This window comes from Pseudochaenichthys georgianus, chromosome 3 (assembly GCF_902827115.2).
Source record: "Pseudochaenichthys georgianus chromosome 3, fPseGeo1.2, whole genome shotgun sequence".
NCBI lineage: Eukaryota > Metazoa > Chordata > Actinopteri > Perciformes > Channichthyidae > Pseudochaenichthys > Pseudochaenichthys georgianus.
This window is the reverse complement of record NC_047505.1, coordinates 22,887,245-22,907,782: the sequence shown is the minus strand read 5'-3', so window position 1 is coordinate 22,907,782 and position 20,538 is coordinate 22,887,245. Positions and strand designations below refer to the sequence as shown.

The 20,538-nt window shown below is 40.4% G+C and overlaps 1 protein-coding gene across 1 annotated transcript in view; it reads right to left on the bottom strand.

Annotated features, from left to right (window-relative positions):
* ddb1 (damage-specific DNA binding protein 1) overlaps positions 1–20,538 on the bottom strand; it is a 53,819-nt gene that overhangs the window by 9,742 nt on the left and 23,539 nt on the right. The window contains 18 exon segments of the mRNA XM_034106723.2: positions 2,419–2,589; positions 4,934–5,028; positions 5,435–5,599; positions 7,588–7,690; positions 7,692–7,712; positions 8,475–8,549; positions 8,552–8,589; positions 8,880–8,983; positions 9,164–9,192; positions 9,194–9,262; positions 9,264–9,373; positions 11,114–11,126; positions 11,128–11,222; positions 13,097–13,260; positions 15,331–15,509; positions 16,709–16,817; positions 16,906–16,981; positions 17,688–17,790. Of these exon segments, the coding sequence (XP_033962614.1) occupies positions 2,419–2,589; positions 4,934–5,028; positions 5,435–5,599; positions 7,588–7,690; positions 7,692–7,712; positions 8,475–8,549; positions 8,552–8,589; positions 8,880–8,983; positions 9,164–9,192; positions 9,194–9,262; positions 9,264–9,373; positions 11,114–11,126; positions 11,128–11,222; positions 13,097–13,260; positions 15,331–15,509; positions 16,709–16,817; positions 16,906–16,981; positions 17,688–17,790 (1,719 nt within the window).

The following is a 20,538-nucleotide window of genomic DNA, read 5'->3' as shown; positions in this document are numbered from 1 at the left end:
GGCACACATGTATAAGGCTTTTCTAGAGCCCCTTGTTCAAGACCCTAATATAAAAGGGTTCTCTGTTGGGCCTTATAAAAAGGTGTAAATGTGCTAGACAGACCCGACAGATGGTTCTAGGTACATTCCTTTTATACGAGCTCTAGGTAGAACCCTCTGGAAGAGTTCAGAGTGGACGGTTAGAAAATAAGTCAAACAGGTTTCTCCTATTGGGACAAGCCAAAGAAACAAGACTATCCAAACACTAAACACCTGCCTGGAAGACATCCGCTCCTGGATGACCATCAACTACCTTCAGCTCAACAGCAGCAAGACGGAGGCAATCCTGATAGGCACCACCGACCAGCTTGCCAAGGCCGCCAACATCAGCCCCTCCCTTGATGGTCAGCTCATTCCTCTCTCCTCCGTTGTCACCAACCTCGGTGTAAGGTTTGACCCCACTCTGTCTTTCCAAGCCCACATCAAACATATCACCAAGACCTCCTTCTTTCACCTGAAAAATATTTCCCGACTGAAGCCCTCACTCTCAACTGATGACATCAAAAAACTGGTTCATGCACTCGTCTTCTCAAGACTAGACTATTGCAATGCACTCCTCTCCGGTCTCCCAGCCAAATCCATCAACCGCTTGCAACTTGTCCAGAACAGCACAGCCAGAGTTCTCACTGGTACAAAAAGGTCCGCACACATAACCCCCATACTTGCAAAACTACACTGGCTCCCAGTCCACTACAGGATCCAGTTTAAGGTTCTGCTCCTCACGTACAGAGCCCTGAATGGACAAAGCCCAAAATACCTCTGTGACCTCATTCATACCCAGACATCTACCCGCTTTCTCCGCTCCAGCCACGCTCCTCTTCTTTACATCCCCCGCACACGTCTCCGAACAATGGGAGACCCAGCCTTCTGCTCATTCGCCCCGCGCCTCTGGAACTCCCTCCCAGATCAGCTGAGATCTGCCCCTTCCACCAAGGTCTTCAAAACCGGCCTTAAGACCCTCTTCTTTCGGCATGCCTTCCAATAAACTTTGAGCATGGTACACCTGGAGTACTGCCATTTTTATCGCTATCTCCGACTTTTATTTTTGTACTCTATTTTATATTTTGATTTCATATTATTATTACAATTATTTGTTTAATCTCTCAAAGTGTATCAGTATCCCTTGTTGTGAAGCACTTCGAGATTTGTCTTGGCAGATGAGAAGCGCTATATAAATTAAATATATTATTATTATTATTATTACTATTGTTAGGGAAATTATTGACCTAGACTCCTAGATTACATTACATTGCATTTAGCTGACGCTTTTATCCAAAGCGACTTACAATAAGTGCATTCGACCAGGAAGACACAACCTTGAAGAAAACAGAATCATAAAGTACATCAGGTTTCATAGAGCCAAGCATTTCAAGTGCTGCTCAACTGGCTCTAGATAAGCCAGTCCTTTATTAGTATATAAGTGCTCTGTTAGCAGTTCTTTGTTAGATATGATGTACAGGACCAACCCTGACGTTTGTTTATCTCCTTTAAGGACACAGGCTGCTTGAGCCATAATGTTATTGTTCCCATTCTGTGACCGGTCAACACTAGGTCACAGATGGTCTGTTGTTGTGGGTGCACTGGGACGCTTCCTTCTTTGTTGTTTGTGGACTCCAAGGTATGACATCTTCGAGGCCATAAGTGACGGACGCAAGTGACTCAGTGTGCCGAACTGGTTAAACTATCTTATCAAGATATGTTGATTACTCTCTTTTGAAACCAGTTAAATGGGCTGACAAGAGAGAGGTTCTCCAGAATTGACGTGGCAACCACCCGTGCAGTCAGACCGTGACTGCTGTGATTGTGATGTGAATTCTCCGGCCGTAACTCCAAATAAACCTCCAGTGTTTGACATCAAAGCTCCTGCTCTACCCCGTCTCCTTCCTGAGTCGGTGACTCCCACTGCATTGCTCCACAGAAGTTTCCATTACAACTATAAACAGATAAACTAAAACATATATGGTTCTTGTTGGCACCTTTATTTCTCGGTGTATTAGAACATTCTATTTCCAATAGTTACAAACTTCTATTTTCAATCTGAAGTTTTGAGGAACACTGCGCATTGTGTATGTATCATTTCTGAATAAATGTAAGCATGCCTTTACAACAGCGTGCGTGACTCTTCCTCAAATCTCTTTATCTTTCTGCCACTAATCAATTTCAACACTCCACTCATCAAACGGCTGGGAGGTAGAACTCAGCTAGTGCTCGATAGAGACAGAAAACATAACACTTTTCTGCCCCAAAGATAAGTCACACATCAAACCAACCAAATGTTTGTTTGATGTGAGAAGGGCTGAGTATGTGAAAGATAAAAAGACAGAGAAAGCGCACATACAATCCTCGAGCCCTTTAGGAGTACTTGTGTTATTTCCTCACCTCTTCAAAGTTGCCCTCCATGGGTTTGTAGGCCAGCAGCAGGACGGACCTCATCAGGTCTCCCACCAGGATGAAGTCTCCTTTGGTCTTCAGGTAAAGAGCCATGATGTTGTTGTAGTGGTTGCACTCGGTCCTCAGCTCCTTCTCAGCCGTCCACTCGTACAGACGGACCTGAAACAAATGGTTTGTTGTCACACAAGCTGCCAAGAGGTGGAGGATCGGCACTTAGCAAAGTGGAGCTAAAACGTCAGCCAGTTCAGAGCAGGAGCGTTCACGCTGAATATGTTCTGCTTCAGTGAAAGGTGATTACAGTGGATGTTATCAGCTGCCACGTTATGTGAGCTGGTGACGGCTAATTACACTCGCCGCTTCACACGATTTGCACCTTCTTACAACATGGTTTTTAGTTAAGTGACGGATTGAGGGGTGGTGTCTGGATACAATTACTGTATACATGACGCCAAAATGATTTTTACAACACCTCTAATAAGACGCAGTGACATTAACGAGCCAGAGTTCAGCTCATATTTTCTAAGGAAAACGAGAATCTCTGTCGTTTTTGTGAGAGGGAATCAGATAACTGTTGTAATGTGGCATTCTATTTCATGTGTTGCATATGTCATGCTTTAAACTTCATTCACATGGCTACACAGTTTTTACTTTTGTTTTTTGAAACATAGATTAGTTCTAATGTTCTTATATTCTGTATAACTTTGTTTCTTCCTTGTAATCATTTGATGTGATGCACTTTAGGTTTCTTTGCATTAACGATGCTGCACAAAAAAAAGTGAAATCCTATTAATTCTCTAACAATGCATAACAATATAAATATATCTACCTAATGCAGACTGATATCGTATTTATCTCTTAAATGTATGTTATTGTGTTGGTTGCCAAGCAGTTAAACGTTTCCTCATTATCTAACAGGAACAAAAATGTTATTGATTTTAGCTCGGATCCAGATCTCCTCTCTTGTTTGTATCAATTTCTTCAACAGCTTGGAAATATAAAAGGCCCACAACTCCTATATTAACGGATACTGACATCAATTTCATTTTTTTTTTTAGTGAAAGTGATGGGAAGTTATTCTGCCAAGAAAATGTCACAGGAACAAGAATAATGCATCGGTGGGCTGTGTTCAGGTGATAGAAATGATTACAAACCTAATACAAAAAGGCATTTTACCTGGCATTACTGCTTGCTAAGTTGTGATACTGTCAAAGAAGAAAACGTATAATGACAGATACACATTTTTATATTTCCTGTGATTAAACTGGGATGCAGTTGCTCCAAGACATCGAAGGTTAAGCCACTAATCACCATTTTTGAAATATAAATCTTTAAAGTCCAATTCAATAAAGAAGATGTTCAAGAAAGGAGGTGGTATGCAGTGGTAATGTGAGATGACCTCCAGAAATCTGCAACCCATATCTATTAAACTCTCAATATCTTAAAGATAAAGCTTCCTTTTCAAGCTTGTAATCCTTTAATCTATCTTTAGCTCAGTGTGGGTGAGCCAGTTATTACAGGACAGTGGGGGGGGGTTCTTTCCCACTGTATGTCAAGTGGTTTCCCAGAGCAATCCATATGGGATGGATCTATTTCAATATTGCACTTTAAAATGACTGAGGAGAGAGATCATGCTTCTTAAGCAAATCAAGGAAAGACAATTCCAAACACACAAATCATCATCCAGAGGGTTACAATTAATGATCTCAACCACCTTCAAACTGTGACTACTATGATTGTGTATCAAACCTTAAAACTTGGATCTAAACACATGTTCAAATGCTTAGTCTTGGTATTTTTACAACTTTCAAGCTTTTATTTAAATATATGTTTTAACCTTATTGAGTCAAAACAGTATCGAACATTTATATATTCAGGTAAATGTATTCGTTTTGTTGAATGGGGAAATTAGGGGGGAAAGGGTTGTAGAAGAAAAAACAAGCCTACAAACTTAGGTATTTAAAAGAAAAAGAATATCAATTGTATATTCTAACAAAATGTTGGTATTTTATGTATAGCATTTTTAAACAACCCGTAGCCCTATTTACATGTAGTGTTTAAACATTCTCACATGATCTGTTAAAGAATGTTTGGTTAAAAGAGAATTGAATGACAGCCTCCCAACACTTGGCTTTAGTAACTCCAGTGATTTATATCAATCTCCAATGTAAACATAATCATGTTACAATGGGCAGTTCTGTTTACATATGGGCAGAAAAACAGAAGCAGAATTGCGCTCGTTTTAATACCCGGACTACGTGATAAAGTCTTGTGCAAGCAACGTCTTTAGAAGTGCACTTGAAATAAGTCAGCTCCTTCTTTAAAGGCTGAGACTTTGCTAACAAGTCTTAAGACTTTCAGAAACTCTGATAAAAACATAATCATGTCAAACATATTTCAAATTGTAACCTGCACATTCATTGTCAAGATGCATTCACTTGAAGTCTTCACATAGAGTGCATAAACAGAGGCGCTGACAGTCCAATGCGGAACAAGCACTACTTACTGTGCTATTGATGCTGGCCAACAGTTTGCCATTGAACTCCACCATAGAATAGACGGCTCCTTTCACTTCCTTCTCAGCCACAGTTTGCAGCTTACCTGCAGGAAAGAGCAGTGTCTGTCAGCCGGATCGAAGGCAACATCAATGCCCACTTAACTAGCACAGACTATATCTTAAATGAAAAGCTAAGAGTCAAATGAAAGGCAAGCAATGAACCTTGAAAGGCCCAGAGTATGAAAGAGGATCAGAGGGAATCAGGAGTGGTGAGAGGAGACAAATCTGATAAGAAGTGATAAGAAAATGATTAAGTGAGAAGGGAAACAAGAGGAAGGTAGGACAAAGCGTCCCCCAGTGAAAACACAGGACAGAAAATGAAACCGGGTGAAGGATAAAGGGAGCCAAATGAGCGGCTGGAGAAGGCAAACAGAGGAGGTTGATGGAAAGGACAGGGGGGAGTGTGTGTGTGTTTTCTTGAGATGGAGAGAGTGAAGAAGAGATACTGACCGTCAGTGTAGTGGAAGACAATGATGCGGCCCTGCTTGGGCTCAGCCTCCTCTGGGTACACCATGGCGGTGCCGACGATAAAATACACTGACGGGTCTTTTCCCAGGCGACATGACACCATGCTGAGGGCATACTCGCTGGGGAGGAACTGATGGGCATGGAGGACTGATAGAGAAATAAAACATAAACACCTTAGGAAGCCGAGTGGGAGGCCAGCACAATTCATCTTGCTTTAATAGGATTTCACATTTATATGTTCATTTATCATGACTCTCCGCCGGTGTTCAGTGAGACAGGATGCTTCTTGTTTATTACAAATGAAGTCTTTTTGTCTTCTAGAAACACGATAAGGTTCACAGACAGCTTGTTTAAACAACAGATTAGGAATTTATGCCAATGCGGTTATAATAACGTATTTCTTTCCACCCATAGCTTGCCCATCAAGCCTCTTGCATAGTAAAATGTATATAGTTTTATGCGCTGGCAGATGCATACAAAAAAAGAATGCTTTTCAAAATGTACACATTCAATGGCCAACATAAGAAAGCCTCAATTTGTAAAACATACCATTTATTTTAATGTAACAGACCGGCCTGTCGTATCGGAGCAAATGCAGGTTTTTGAGTAACGAGGAGATTTATTTTGAAAGTCTTTATCTGCTGATGACATACCTCTATCACGTATATAACTTTTTATTTCCCATTAACAACCAAAGTGAGCACATCTTGAAGGTCACTTACCATCCCTCACTGCACAGGAAACTGTGTGCATACACATTTGTGGCAAGTGGGTTATTGCAAAGTGGAATCATGGACTGCTTTATCTTCTAAATAACTTTCAGCTACCATGGTGGTTTGTTTCAGCTGGTATGAGTGTCTGACTGCTTGTTTGTATTGCCCTATTCATGTCTATTTCGTGTCATATTCTCTTCAGTTAACTTTTCAGCGAGTTCAAAGCTAGCCAAGACTATGGAGATGATGTACAACATCCAGACTCGGGGTGATGTCTGTTGCCTTGTTATGTCTAATATGTCTGCAGTGTTATTATTTATGTATTCATCTCCCTCACGCTCCTGTTAGTTTTATTGCATCTGTCAGGGAGGCTCACCTTTCCATTTATCACTGGTTTTGCTCATCTTTCTAACACTTGTGTGCTTTACCATGGCAGTGAATGAAGAGCTACATGGTCAAATAATTGGAGCCCGGGGAAAGGTACAGCAATGTACATTAGGCACAACATCAAGACAACCAGGAAATGATGCATCCATTGAGGCGTATTTAACACAGGTAATGTGGATTAAACAGACGCTAAACAATGCATAGTCGTTGTTTATGACTGAGTGCTCATTATAGAGCAAATTAGAAATAACTGCAGATTTCAGTGCCGTTGCAGTAACTGAATTACTAGACTATGTATATGAACCCTGCATTTCCTCCTAAATAACAGAGTACCAGAGCAGCTGTGAACATCAATAACCTCACTGAGCATCTGCAGTGCACAAACCATACTCTGCACTACTGCATAACAAAAGCTTCACATCTGATTGATCAAATCCTCCCATGCAAATGAGCAGTTATCTGATTGATACATTTCACTCGGCTCTGGACATTATGTGCAAAACCAGTCCCTTATTTACATATCATTAACATAACATACCCTAATGTATGCTGATGTGGTAACTATTAGATTTTTAAAGGGAAGGCTTGGCGCAGCGAAATTTGCATTGCAAAACAGAACGGAGCAGAAACCTGCCACATTCACTGAGCTTCAACATGGAAAATGTTCCGCATGACGCCCAAACGTGTTCAATAATTACGTTTTCCCATAAAGAGCCTGCTTGTGCGTTGAATATTGAGGAATAAAAAAATCATTCATGGAGCACCTAAAGCATAAAAGGGTTAATATTCAAATAGGAGATTAAATCAGGGATGACAACATCGGCTGAAACAGATAAATAAAGCTTGATTGGTAAACTGAGTGTGCTGTGCACCCATTTGGAGATCACATATAATAATATAAGAGCTTGATGATGAGTGCTAGGACCAGGCTTTGTGTTTTCTCCATGCTGAGCACAATGATTTATCATCAGAAGCTGCATATGAAAGCATCAGCTTTTGCGCGCTCAAAAGGAAATGCTCATCCAGCCGTCTCACCTTCAAAGGTGTGCTGATCCACCACCAGCAGACTGTGAACCTCCACCTCTTCACCAAAGGAGGTCTCGTGGGGAGAAGTGCTGCTGGGAAAGAGCTTGCTGGAAACTCACGCTGCTGGAGAGAGCCTGAAGGATGGAGATGTATGAGGCAGGAGGTAGATACAAGAGAAATCTAATAAAGGCTGTAAAGTCATTCAAATCAAATTCAAAATTTCTGGTCATCACGTGTGAGAGGCTCTAGCTCTGCTCCCTCAGAGTTGTGTGTTGAAGCAATAAAAACAAAGACAAATGAAAGTACATACATGTCCCCTTGGGGAGAGGATAGAGCCAGGCTGAGTAGACGCCACACGCTCTGGCTGAAAATCTGGCTGAAGCACTTTTTTGTTATCTCTCGAGTCCAAATCTCTTTTTAAAGTTGGTCCTTCTGTTTTTTTGAGTCAGTATTCCTTGACAACAGATCGAACAAAAGATGATTGGGCTTCATGTATTTTTGGACTCAATCGTTAAACTTAGAGTATTATTTCTGTCTCTGCAGTGGCAGAAAAACAATAGAACATTTTTCAATTTTGATTAAAACTAACTATTTATAATAATGATTTTGGGGCCTTATAACAAATCAGTGGAATAACTTTGAAGGTAAAATCCTAATTTGCTACAATTCTCAAAACTATAAAAGTAAAAATCATCACAACAGTATAATGATTTAAATGCTGGTATAGCAAATATTTCTCCGGTAGAAGATAAATAACAAGACATTTGTTGTGTTGACAAGCTCCCAGTCTCACCTTATAAATAATGTTCTTAGTCAGTACATCAAGTAAGATACACATGCAAAACAAACAAGCCCTTGGGTGTTTATTAGCTGAACATAACATGGAGCTAGGGTACCTGGGTGCTGGCGCTGGGGCGCACGGCAGATGTGGTGCCGCTCACATCCTGAATCTCCACCCTGCTGGATAAAACACACCAAAACACTGCGAGACCTCCTGGTAAACAGATCCGCCTGGTGGAGAGACAAGGGGATTGAGGCAAGGCAAAAGGCGAGACCCAAGCGCAAACAAGAGTAAGCGAACAGAAGGTGTTCTTATTCCACAAACCCAAGTGTCGGTTGGCACTTAAACGTTTGAAGAAAAAAAACAGGAAACAAATGTGTAAACATTAGCACCAGGAGAACGCAGCTAAATCAGAGCAAACAGGCAAAGCCAGTACAAACATGAACAACACACAGCATATTTGTAAGATGATGGGTCTAAATGTTATTTGAGGTTCATATTAACTAAATATTTGTACAACGGACTGACCTGGGGGACTCGTAGAGGGGAACGGTGCGAATGTGGAGTTTCTGAATCTCGTCGATGGTGCCGATGGTCAGAGTGCTGTTGTTGGCCAGAGCCAGACTGAAAGAAGAAGAAAACAAGAGGCAGCATTACAAGAGGGAAAACAAGAAAAATACACCCATTGCCTACAAAAACCAAAACAACGTTTGACTGTATGCATTTCTCTAGTCAACAGAACATTCCTCCGAACCAGCTATGCTGATGATAAAACCCACGAGCGGTAAAGGTTCTGCTGCTGACCTGTCGGGGTAGCCCTCAGAGTTGAGCGGGGCACATGTAGTTGACCTCCTTGAGGTTGACGTTGGAGAACACCAGCTTGTGGTTGGAGGAGTAGATGACGTGTGGGTCTGTCGGAGCAGGCGAACACGTTGGAAGTGGACAGGGATCTGAAGGTCCTCAGCACAGTGGGCTGGGTGCCCAGCGTGACCTTCTTGCGCTCGCTCAGGGCGCCTGCGGGAGGGAAATCAGATGGAAACACAACTTTAAGTCTAGTTAAATAGGTGGTGTACAAATCTTTTTTTTTTTATAACTTGCCAAGCGCCTTCAGCCAGTAATGTTTGTCCTTGTGTGCAGAATATTTATCTCCTTTTTAATGCTCATAAAACCTTTTGGTTAGCCCTTCAGCCCTGCGTGGAAGCATCTGCTTTCTTTACGTTTCTCCACAAATGTATTAACGGTTTTTTTCTTTTAATTTGTGTACATCTAATAATACTGATGCCCCTTGTGCTTTGACCATGGTGCAAAAAGAAGAAGTATAATTATATGCACACTAATATCCTGATGATTAAATTAATAAAAAATAGGAGAAGGAACATAAAAAACCCTATTAAATTCCTATCCCTGTTTACATGATAAGGTTACTGATTACTGATTACAGTTTGTGCAGGAGGTCCTCTGAGCCCATGACAATAGAACTGAAGCTATAACACGATTGGTCGATTATTCAGACAACCTTTAATAATATGCAACTTCTCTGACAATTGAATAATTGATCAAATGATATGGTATGATTCAAATATTCAATTAATTAAAAAAAACATTGTAGCCTCACAAGGTCGAATACAAAATATGTCTCCAATCCATCCATGATGCATCTATTTAGAGGAGGCAGTGTGTTGAATAGACGGATCTATTAGCAGTAATGGAATATACAATTAATATTTATTTTTTAGTGCTAGGGTTTGGACATTGAAATTCCTCAACAGGCAGTATAGCTTTAAGAAAAACAAACATGTGTACAAAAAATGCTGAAAAGAGATGCACATAGATAGAAATATCTATGCACTGGAGACAATTTGCTGCAAACCCAGGCAGAGAGGGGCTGAGTGAATCGATCGGTGCCTGAAGCAGTACAATGAAATATCATAGTGTCATGTTATTCTGCACTTGTTGTCTTCTTATCTCTACTTTTGTATGTATGTATATAAGCCCCACAATGTCAATCAGGTTCACAGTTTATATTTAAACAAACAATGTGGGCTTTGCATGAGAATGTCATCATATCCCCAGCACACTGGTCCTTTAAATGGACCATTTGTTGGAGCAGACAGCCGTTCAATAGTGCAGTAATGTAAGGGTTCTAACAACCTGTAAAACTGTTTTGTTTTTGTGGCTCTTAATTTCCTCGCATTGTTCTTTATTACTTGAAATTACATCACTTGAGTGTTAGGGCCAGATGATGTCATTTCAGTTACATCACCCAGTCTCAGGCATGGAGACTAAACATTTTAACAGCAAGTGCTTTCTCACAAACTGGGGGTTTGGCGTTTTGAAAGCATTTAACACTCGGGGAGCATGTAACAAAGAGGCACAATTGAGAAATATCTTATATAACGTAGGATAATGTGGTTCTGGTTCTGGAGCTTGACATCATACTTGGTTTAAAAGTGAGGGAATGTCAGCCGCTGCTGCTTCCATTTTGATGGCACTGAACAACCAAAATAGAGCTAAAAGTGTGACTAAAAATGAATGAAAACAACGCTCCGTAACAGCTGGACTAGTGAATCTGCAAGTTTGCTACAAGCTGCACAGTTTCTCCCACCATTACATCGCTGTTATACAATTCTTCATAAATAATAATCTTGAAATGTCTTCAGACCGCTGCCTGCGGCTCTGCCTGGAGGCCTCATCGGCCGGAGAAGTTTGAGAAGCTCTCATGGAGCAGTTGTAGTTGTGGTGTGAAAACCCTACCAGTCTGCAGGTCCCAGGCCAAAGTAGAAGAGTGCCCCGTCTCCCAGCGCACACAGCAGGTAGTAGCTGCCCTCGAAGGTGGTCATTAGGATTGAGCGAGGGATGATTTTCTGAGGACACACACAGACTCATGATTTATTTGTCCTGTACTCTGGAGTAACAGGCTCACAGATGAACCACAATGTGATAAATGTCTGCTAAAATGTCTTTGTCAGAAAAATCAATAATGGTTGTCGGCAGATTGGCCGGTAACTTTGGGATAGAATAACATTTGAATGCTGCAGGGTAAATATAAAGTATTTTGTCTTTTCCGTTTACCACATCAGCTTCTCACTGCAGGACAATTACATCAAAACTGCATTGGCTGTGATAAATGCTTCTTGGGGGGACTTTCCACAAAACAACAACGTCTGCAAAAGTCGCTACTTGGTAACCAAAAATACCATGAAGTAAAAATCTATAGTTATAGAATTAACGATAACATAATTGAGTACAACTGTGTTAAGTCCATCGTCAAAACACAAAGCTTTCCTTTTCTCAACATTTAGATGAAGATTTTAATTTGAAGTTTTCCTGTCTATAATTCTGTTTTTCCTTCAGTCTGTCCTTGACAGGGGAGACAGCCAGAAAGTACAGTTTGTGCAGTGAGCAGCTGTCAATCTCACACACTTGGAAAATGAAGTGTGACACTGTGGGAGGATGTCTGGAAATATTCTTCATGGGTGAAGCATTCAAATTGGAGCCCCCGAATGTGCCGGATCCCCATGTTATGAAACCTATTCTGTGGTGACTGCCTGACTTTTGAATAAGATTATCCAAAAAAACGTAGTCAAGCCCTCTCCTGCATATTAACTCATTCTAAGTTTAAATATTTTGCAAACATTTAAATACCCACAGTTAATGCATTTGGGATGGCAGCATACTTAATTTTGAAGTACGTACTTGGGAGATGTAATTTACATCTATCAATGAAAATGGAGATAAAGACCTGCTCCTCACCAACATGATAATAAGTGAGCTTAAGAGAAGATTTGTTATAAACTTTAAAAATTGCCAATGCTGGCTGTTTTCCCCTAATAACAGTCTTTATGCTAACCTATTGATTGAATTGTTCAAAGTCATTTAATTACCAATTTATTTGTATTTACTACCTTGATTCAATAACGTAAATAACACTTTTTACTTATTGACTCTTTATTCTGTATTATTTCCTTTTATGTCCACCACTTCTATGCCTCCCCCAACATCGATGTATGTCCAAAAGTGAATTTCTTACAGATCTTTCCTATTATATCATATTTAGTGTAAGAATTGTTGCGTTATGGCCATAAACGTGTTTTGTAAAGCCACAGTGACCTTTGATCATTGATTGTCCAATATGTAACCTTATATCCTGGAATCCAAGTAGAGGTTTTTGCTTATTTGAAAGAAATTTTGTCAAGGAGCTCCTGGGATATCACATTCACAAGACAGCGCCGAGGCATAATAATAACCTAAAATGGGGACTCTAGAAAGAAAAGTTATTAAGTTATTCTAAATATCTAATTTAAAAGGTTTGTTCCCAGCCTTTTTGACTGTTAGGTCATTGTGAGCTCCTTTCATAAAATAAGTCACTGATGTAACAGAGATACAAACTGTTCACACAGATTTAATGAAAGCGTCACCTGGCCTGCGTTCAGACTGTGGATGGTTTCAGGGATAATGAGCACCGAGTGACAAAAACATCTTTCCCTTTTAGATATATTCTTAAATTTCCTTCTTGATATGTGAAACATCTTTTCTTGCTTTCAGAGAGAACGTGGGTTATGAATCACTGCTGGTGTATCTGTGAAGCCCTTTGAGACATTGTAAGTGCTATTGAGCTTTATATAGAAAGAGACTCCACTTGACTATGCATGATCTGCGTCTACACGTCTCTCTCCACTAGTCACTGAATGCTTCCCTTGTCACTCCTGGTGGCATTGTGCCCTTCTGTTCTCTCACCTCCGCCCAGCATTTCCTTGTGCAGGGCAGTGAAGCAGGGCAGTTTGAGGACCCGGGCTGAGATGTCGGTCCACAGTCCCACAGCGCAGAGCGGCGACTCACCGCCACCCTCCCCCAGGGGCGTGATGTCCAGGCAGGCCACCTCGTGCTCCATCTCCATGGTACTGAGGAAAGTGTTGAGGGAGTGAGAAAAACAGTCGCATGATGGTGTACGACAAAGTTTCACACATCATACATGTGTTGGTGACACTGAGCAGTCACGTTTTTCTCTTCTTATGTGAAATAAGAATTGAGAACTGCTTCAGTGAAAACAACCATTCATTTGTGTCATGAAGAGAGGTTAAACTATTATGAAAATGAGCATGAATAGAGTAAGAAATAGCCTGTATTGTAACAGGAAGCTACTTAATGAGGCAAATATAATGGAAGGATAATCACTGTATGGTGTGTGGAGCACTTGCGCTCCAATTGCATTACAGAAGAGTATTTCAACCATGTCAACACCTTTTATCTATCTATTGCTATCTAACATTTACAGAATTGTGCAACTCATACAGCAATGATGTAGTAGATGTTGGCCACACATTATTTCACAGCTCTGGTGAGGAACACTGCAGTGTTCTTTTGTTGTTTCATCAGTAACAAACAATCTCAAGGCTGCAAACAAACAGTCTGTGCTTCAATCAGACCTTGTGGCCTTTTTTTTTTTTTTACAAGCTGTGTGTCTTTCTCAAGAAAGAAAATCATTTTGTGTACCCTTCACTTTTTCAAAAATACTGTAAAATAAATATTGTCTCAAAGCGGTTATATTGCAATAGTGGCACGAAGCCAGCCACAAGGGTAAACCACAGCAGCAGCAACGTGAAATAAATACAATCAAATGCAAGACTTTACAATTCTACTGCACCATTCAGACTTTAAAAATGAGATGCAAATCCCTCAACTCAAACTTTTCCACAGATACGAAAAGAAGAATTACAAAAAAGAAGGTTAGTTGGTGAAGGAAAATAATAACATGTAACCTACGGTTTACTTTTTGGGAAAAGAGCAAATTAATGTTTGATTAATTTACCTTTCAAACAAAAGCTCTGTTGGCTGTCGTGTTTTACTTTTCAATTAAACTTTAAAATGTTATTAGTAAAACTCATTTTTTAATATTGAAGTCTCTGCAGTCAACTTTGTAAGCTAAAATCAAAGTTACTTGACTAACTAAAGGCATGTTTATGAAGATCAAAGCTATGAAGGGATGAGGTCAGACATTTTCTGATTACTCTTAAAGCTTTTCTGAATTTGAATGCTGACCCAGTTTTTAGGCATCTCACCATCAAACCCATGGACAGACGTGGTGGGGTTTATACAAACGGTTTGACATTTTGAGTAATAGGCTTAGTTACTCCCCCTCTCGGGAGTTAGATAGGAAGCTTGATACCACTGTCTATACGGTAAATATGTATGCAATATACGGTAGATGGCTGCTATCAATCTTTTTATCCAACGCTCCCCAAGAAGGTTAATAAGCTTCTTTCCCAAAATGTTAAACGATTCCTTTAAGCACACATAATGTTGATCTCCTTTTGGAAGGTCAAACCAGGAGATCTCCAGACATCCTGAATTAAGATACAGCGAACGTCTGTTTATAGCAGGGGTGTCCAAACTAAGGCCCGGGGGCCAAACGCTGACCGCGGGGGCCATTTGGAATCGGCCCTCAGCAAATTCAAATAGTATAATGGAATATGTCCCACAAAGGAAACTTGTGCTTGTCTTATATTGTACTTCTTCAATATGTAAACATATATTACACAGAGGTATTCATGTGATAATAAGTCCACTTTTCAAATACATTCAGTCAATTAAAGTTGGAAACATTTTCTAACAAATCTAAGTTGATAAGAAAAAAGCCCAATAACTTCGTTGCATAACAAGCTTGAGTGAAATATACCCTTCCTGTTCCCCTTACTATAAGCAATCTGAGGCTTCTGTTTTAAGGGATGAGTTGAACACTTTTTGTAACAAAATAAATGGACAGCTGTTTTTTTTCTTAAAGCACTTTTAAGTATCAAGCATAATTGACCTACATTTGATTGATTTTGCCAAGTTATAACTGAACTTATGAGGTCATATACCTCACCTCTAGTGAGTGGCCCATCCCCAAGTACATTTTTCTGTATGTGGCCCTCAGTGAAAAGTTTGGACACCCCTGGCTTATAACTTGACCACGATCAGCTGTGTCCTACCTGATCTGTTTGAGCTCTCCAGCCAGGATCTGCAGGTAGTAGAGGGCTCTTCCCACGGCGAGCACCACCTGGGTGTGGTTGCAGGCAGCCACGCTGATGTTCCTGCCCTGTGGCTCCTTCCATTCGCTCACTAATGCCTTGCTCTCCTGGAGCACCAGGCGCACTGAGCCTGACGTGATCTGCAGGCACACAGTTTTTACCCCTTTTAAAATGTCACTCTGCACAATACCTCTGGGAAGTGACAGGAAGGATGATGTGAAGTGCTGGAATGGAAAGGTGACGACTTTTCAAAGCAAGTCTCATTGTTTATATGTGGTTCTTTGCCAGGATTGTTATTGCCTGTTTTTCAATGAATGGAAAGAAATGATGATTTATTGCAAGGAGAACTTTTTGACTGCTCCAATAAGCCAATCAAATTGCTTGTTTCAATGGATAAATTAAAAGGCTTGTTCCATTATGCCAATTCAATGCCCAACACTGTCTACCACAATGTATTTTGTGCACAAATCCACTGAAAGCCAAAGTAAAATTCTAACTCCACATCGGGTGGCTTAAATGAAAGTCTAAAAATACATTACTGGAGCATCAAATCGCATGCCACGCGCCTCATTAACACGTTCTTTCTTCAAGCCATCAGGTTGCTGAGCAGTTATGTGAACATGCAAAAACAATATAAACCTTGTTGCTGAAAGGTCTTACTGCATATTGGGTCTAATGATTTTCATTCTTTGAGTATGTGAACCCTTTGTATAAGGCAGAGTGCTACTGTGCAAAAGCATGTCATTGTATTCTGAAACCACTTGAATACTCAATATAGTTCAACTTGCCTACCTTACATTACTGAAAATGATCTTGCATATTCACAGTCACATTAGCGTAACATTTATTTTCTGTAAGTATACCAACTCTGAGAAGCAGGAGAGAAAAATGGTCTTGCCTTAAAGCAGAGGCATCGTTGTCATAACAACCTAAAGATTTATGGTTGACGGTCTAATAGCTGGCAGAGCTCCCAGCAGGTTACATGCTCATTTAAAAAAGGCAGACTAAAACCTGAATTTAAATCAAGTGCAATATTCATCTCAACCAAGTGTAATAAACTTGAAGTCTCTCTGCCAATCATATTCACAACTCCCCTTTGAATCATGTATGATTCAGCAACAGCTCTTACTAAAGGGAGAAAGGCCACAGTTGAATAAGTTATTTTTCTATAATTTATTTAGAATATTTGACATCAGATGAGATGTCTGCTTTGAAGTAGGATGTGGAAGTACTGCAAGTGCGTTAATCAAATGAGGGTCAATGTTAGACTAACTAAAGCATGTTTTTAAACACACACACAGCACACATACGTTATGTATAACAGTGTGTGTGCACTAACTTGAATGAGTTGTTGGTGCGCCACGTTGCCGCAGTAAAATGTCTGCTGGTTGTCCACAAAGCCGGGAAGTTCTGTCTCCTCGACTTCCTCGCCGCTCAGCATCAACACTCTGGGGGAAAACACACTCTAAAGATAAGATAAAGACAGTCGGAATTGACTCTCCGCTTATCTTGCATTGCTGCACGGCAAACACTCACCGCGTCTGACCCACGAAAGACAGCACCAGCATGTCATCTGTCTCTTTGCCTGCCTCGGAGCGTAGTGGCCACAAACCTTGAAGGGAATTGGAGAGAGGGTGTTAAAAGGAAAAGTTACTTTCTGCAACATTCCGCAGAGAAACACAATAACCCACTGATCTTTAACTATTCCATCTGTCAAATGGTCACATGTTGGAAGATGTACAGGTTACGGATCGCGTTCAGAGCCATTGATTGGCTGAGTGAATAATGGTCTCCCATCAAGAGCCCAGGGGCATGAGGCAGGAGCTGAGGCTTTAAGGAGCAGAGATGGTCAATAAACAGCTGAAGCCTAACAAGAGCGAACAGACCTTGCCTAAACTGCGTGTCTCATTTAAGAATGAGAGAAGTGTCTCGGGATAAGAACCTCATTGTGTGGGATTAAGAGGCGTCTGCCATTGTTAGACCTGATGGGATTCAACTTGACACTTTACAACTGCAGACATTGCAGTGTTCATTGGTTTGCTAAATGAAAACAAATGTTTCCAAAGCCAACCTTGGTAATTGTCATGTTCTTTTGAAAGTGCAGAGCCAAGACCTATGACACCTGCACCATCTGCTCACATGAGGAGCTTGGAGGAGCAACAGCTGGTGTCTTGGCCTAGCCAGTATAACAGATGTTCAGGTTGTAGTGACGCCAACTGTCAATTCAGTTAAAGAATACGTTGCAGATCAATTCAAGTCTTGAGAGGGAGAAAGCTGAGAGACACACACATGTATACACACACGAGAAACACACAAACCTTTGATTCCTGGCAGGTCGATGCTGGCATGCTCATGAATCCCAATGCCGTTGCGAATGATTCGGAGAGACCCTTCCTTGAACGCACCTGAGCAGGTCACCAGCTGAAAGCACAACAAAAGACATTAAGAGATTAACTGAAATACAAGGGCTTTGATTTATCCATCTTTGTATTAGAGTTTATACGTAGTTGTTCCCATTTGCTACTTCTTAACTGTTCTTTTTGCCTAAAATGTTACTTATATTTTACCAAACCGTGGTCTTATTTTGAAGGTTCAAACTAGGGATGTGAACGATTAATCGAATATTCGAAATTATTCAGGTATTCGAAATTATTCATGTATTCGAATATGAGTTATGAATATTTTTATTAAAAACAAAAATTATTATTAATTTTTTTTTTGGGAGTGATGCCTAAGTTGATTATCAAATTGAATAATTCAATGTATATATATACGACTGTGCCATAGCTAAATGTGTTAGGTGACGTCTAAAGGTGTGTTTTGCTCCGCTCACCGGCCCCTCACAGCGGGCAGAGCTGCAGGTGCTGATCTCTCTCTCTCGTGTCCGGTTATACTTCACTCGCGTTTATGTCCAAATCCATCAGATCTAGCTAGTTCTAGCCAATGACATGGCTGCTGCCCCTCCCTACACGCAGATCACGCAGACTCAAACCTCATCTTAGGCCCAAATGTGGCGCAAATGAGCCCTGCAGCCGTTGCGAGGTTCCGGCGCTAACAGTTCATGAGTGCTCCCCTGCCCCCTGTCAACACTCGCGACACATGAGTGGCCAGCCTAAACAACAATAAGCGCTGTTTGGCAACCGTGTGTGGCGGCAAAGTACATAGACATTTTGACTGGAGAGATTTAGTTTTGCAGGTATTCAACATATTTTACCAGTCATAGTCCGGTAATTATTTACACTCTAAGAAGAGTCCTACACAACAGACATGGAGTAAAAGGAGTAATGTGTGGAAATATTTCGACCAGGTTAGTGAGTGCGGTGTAGAGGTCAAACTATGCCAAATTAAACGTATATATATATATATATATATATATATATATATATATATATATATATATATATATATATATATATACCTTGCTATACCCGCAACCTCCGTTCCAGCTGAGAGGGTCTTCTCTACAGCTGGCCTGATTGTGAATCGCCTCCACACATGAAAGCTGTAGGCTTTATAGCTGTCAAACTGTGATCACCAGTTCAATACATTTGACAAATTCGACTTGGTTTCTACACTTATTTGAACATGTATGTATTTCTAAAAAATTATTGAAAAAAAATTGGGTACACATTTTTTTTACCCAATTATTTTTTTATAGGATATGTACATTTCGGTTAACCGGTTAACCGTTTTTTGGGGGGTTGAATATTCAAATATACAATTGCTTTCAAATTCCCATCCCTAGTTCAAACATAATTGAATTCAGTTATATTAACAATGTAGCAGCTAACTAAAACTGATGCTAATCAAACTCCTTTGGAAAAGAAAAGAAAAAGGTAAAGGGTTAATTGTTTTCCAATCGGTCTTACGAAATCATCCCTCAGTTTATAGCCCAACTTCCTAGTTAACCTTTGACCTAGCAAACTTCTCTTTTAAATGAACTTACTTTGTTTAATGAAATGAAAGGGTTTAAAAATAATCAGATTTAATGCTGGAGCAACTTTAACTTTTAATATACCAAAATTATCATTAGAATATATATGTTTAAAAAAAAATGTCATTGTTTACATTTTTGCTGTGAACCGTTGTGCAATATCAAATATAAACCTGGATATTCAATAGAGCTGCATTATTCAATGTGGAAAGAAATAGGAAAGCTGCAGTTTCATTTTCTTTCAGCCACTACTCCTTGCTTAACTTCTTTGTTATTAATATTTATAACAGCAGTAGTTATTGTAGCCAGGTTTCATGGCTGTTTGCACCAATAGGAGACCTCGTAGTGGCATTAAAACGAAAGGTCTCAATGTCATCCAAAGTACATATTATGGTAGAAGTAGTGACAGAAGTCAGTGCAGCACAAACAGTGGCAGCTGTGAAGGATTTTCTGAATCAATATCAGTTCATGGTAAAGCTTCTCCGAGATTGCCGCTTCAAACATCAAACAACAGCGCTGAGATCTTTCTCCCTGAAGGTAAATCATTCCGTAGAGTCAGACTGGAGCGCATCAGAGTGTTATTTATTCATCCTGTCATGGTGCGGTAACAGGATTAATACCTGAGTTTATATAATCTCAGTTCCTACCCCCTGCCACCCAACAGCTCCGATGGAAAAACCCACAGTGAACCTGGCAACCCAACCTAACTCCCCGAGTGTGTTCTCAAATGCTCTCACACTATCACAGTCTCAGGGGAATAAATCCTGATTGTCTGACGCTTAAATATTATGTATGTGTATTTGTTATTATTTTATTTGATCCGTCATAAACCCCAACCTGGTTTGCAGTTGCCCATCTGTGAATTCAATCATTTTTTATGCATTATTCTCAGAGAAGTACGTTTATATGTTTGCCCTGCAGCCTAGCATCAATCCTGTCTTAACTGTGTTGGAAAGTGTCTGCAGCAATTAACCAGGTCAAATGCTCTGTGGATTTACTGCAAATAGCAAATTAAAACAATTATTGGGTTCAGTCCTAGTCCCAAACAGACGGAAACGAGCCCGAGTGTGAGAATTAATACAGTGTGTGGCTGATTGTGTGCTGGTCTGGACCCAGAGTGGCTCTTTGCTCTAGTGGACTGCTGCCTTTGGAAACACATCAAGAACCCTGAGGCCTGCTGTTAAACCCTGCCAAGAGAACCTTCTGTACTATCCCTCTCTCTCTCGTTACTGTTT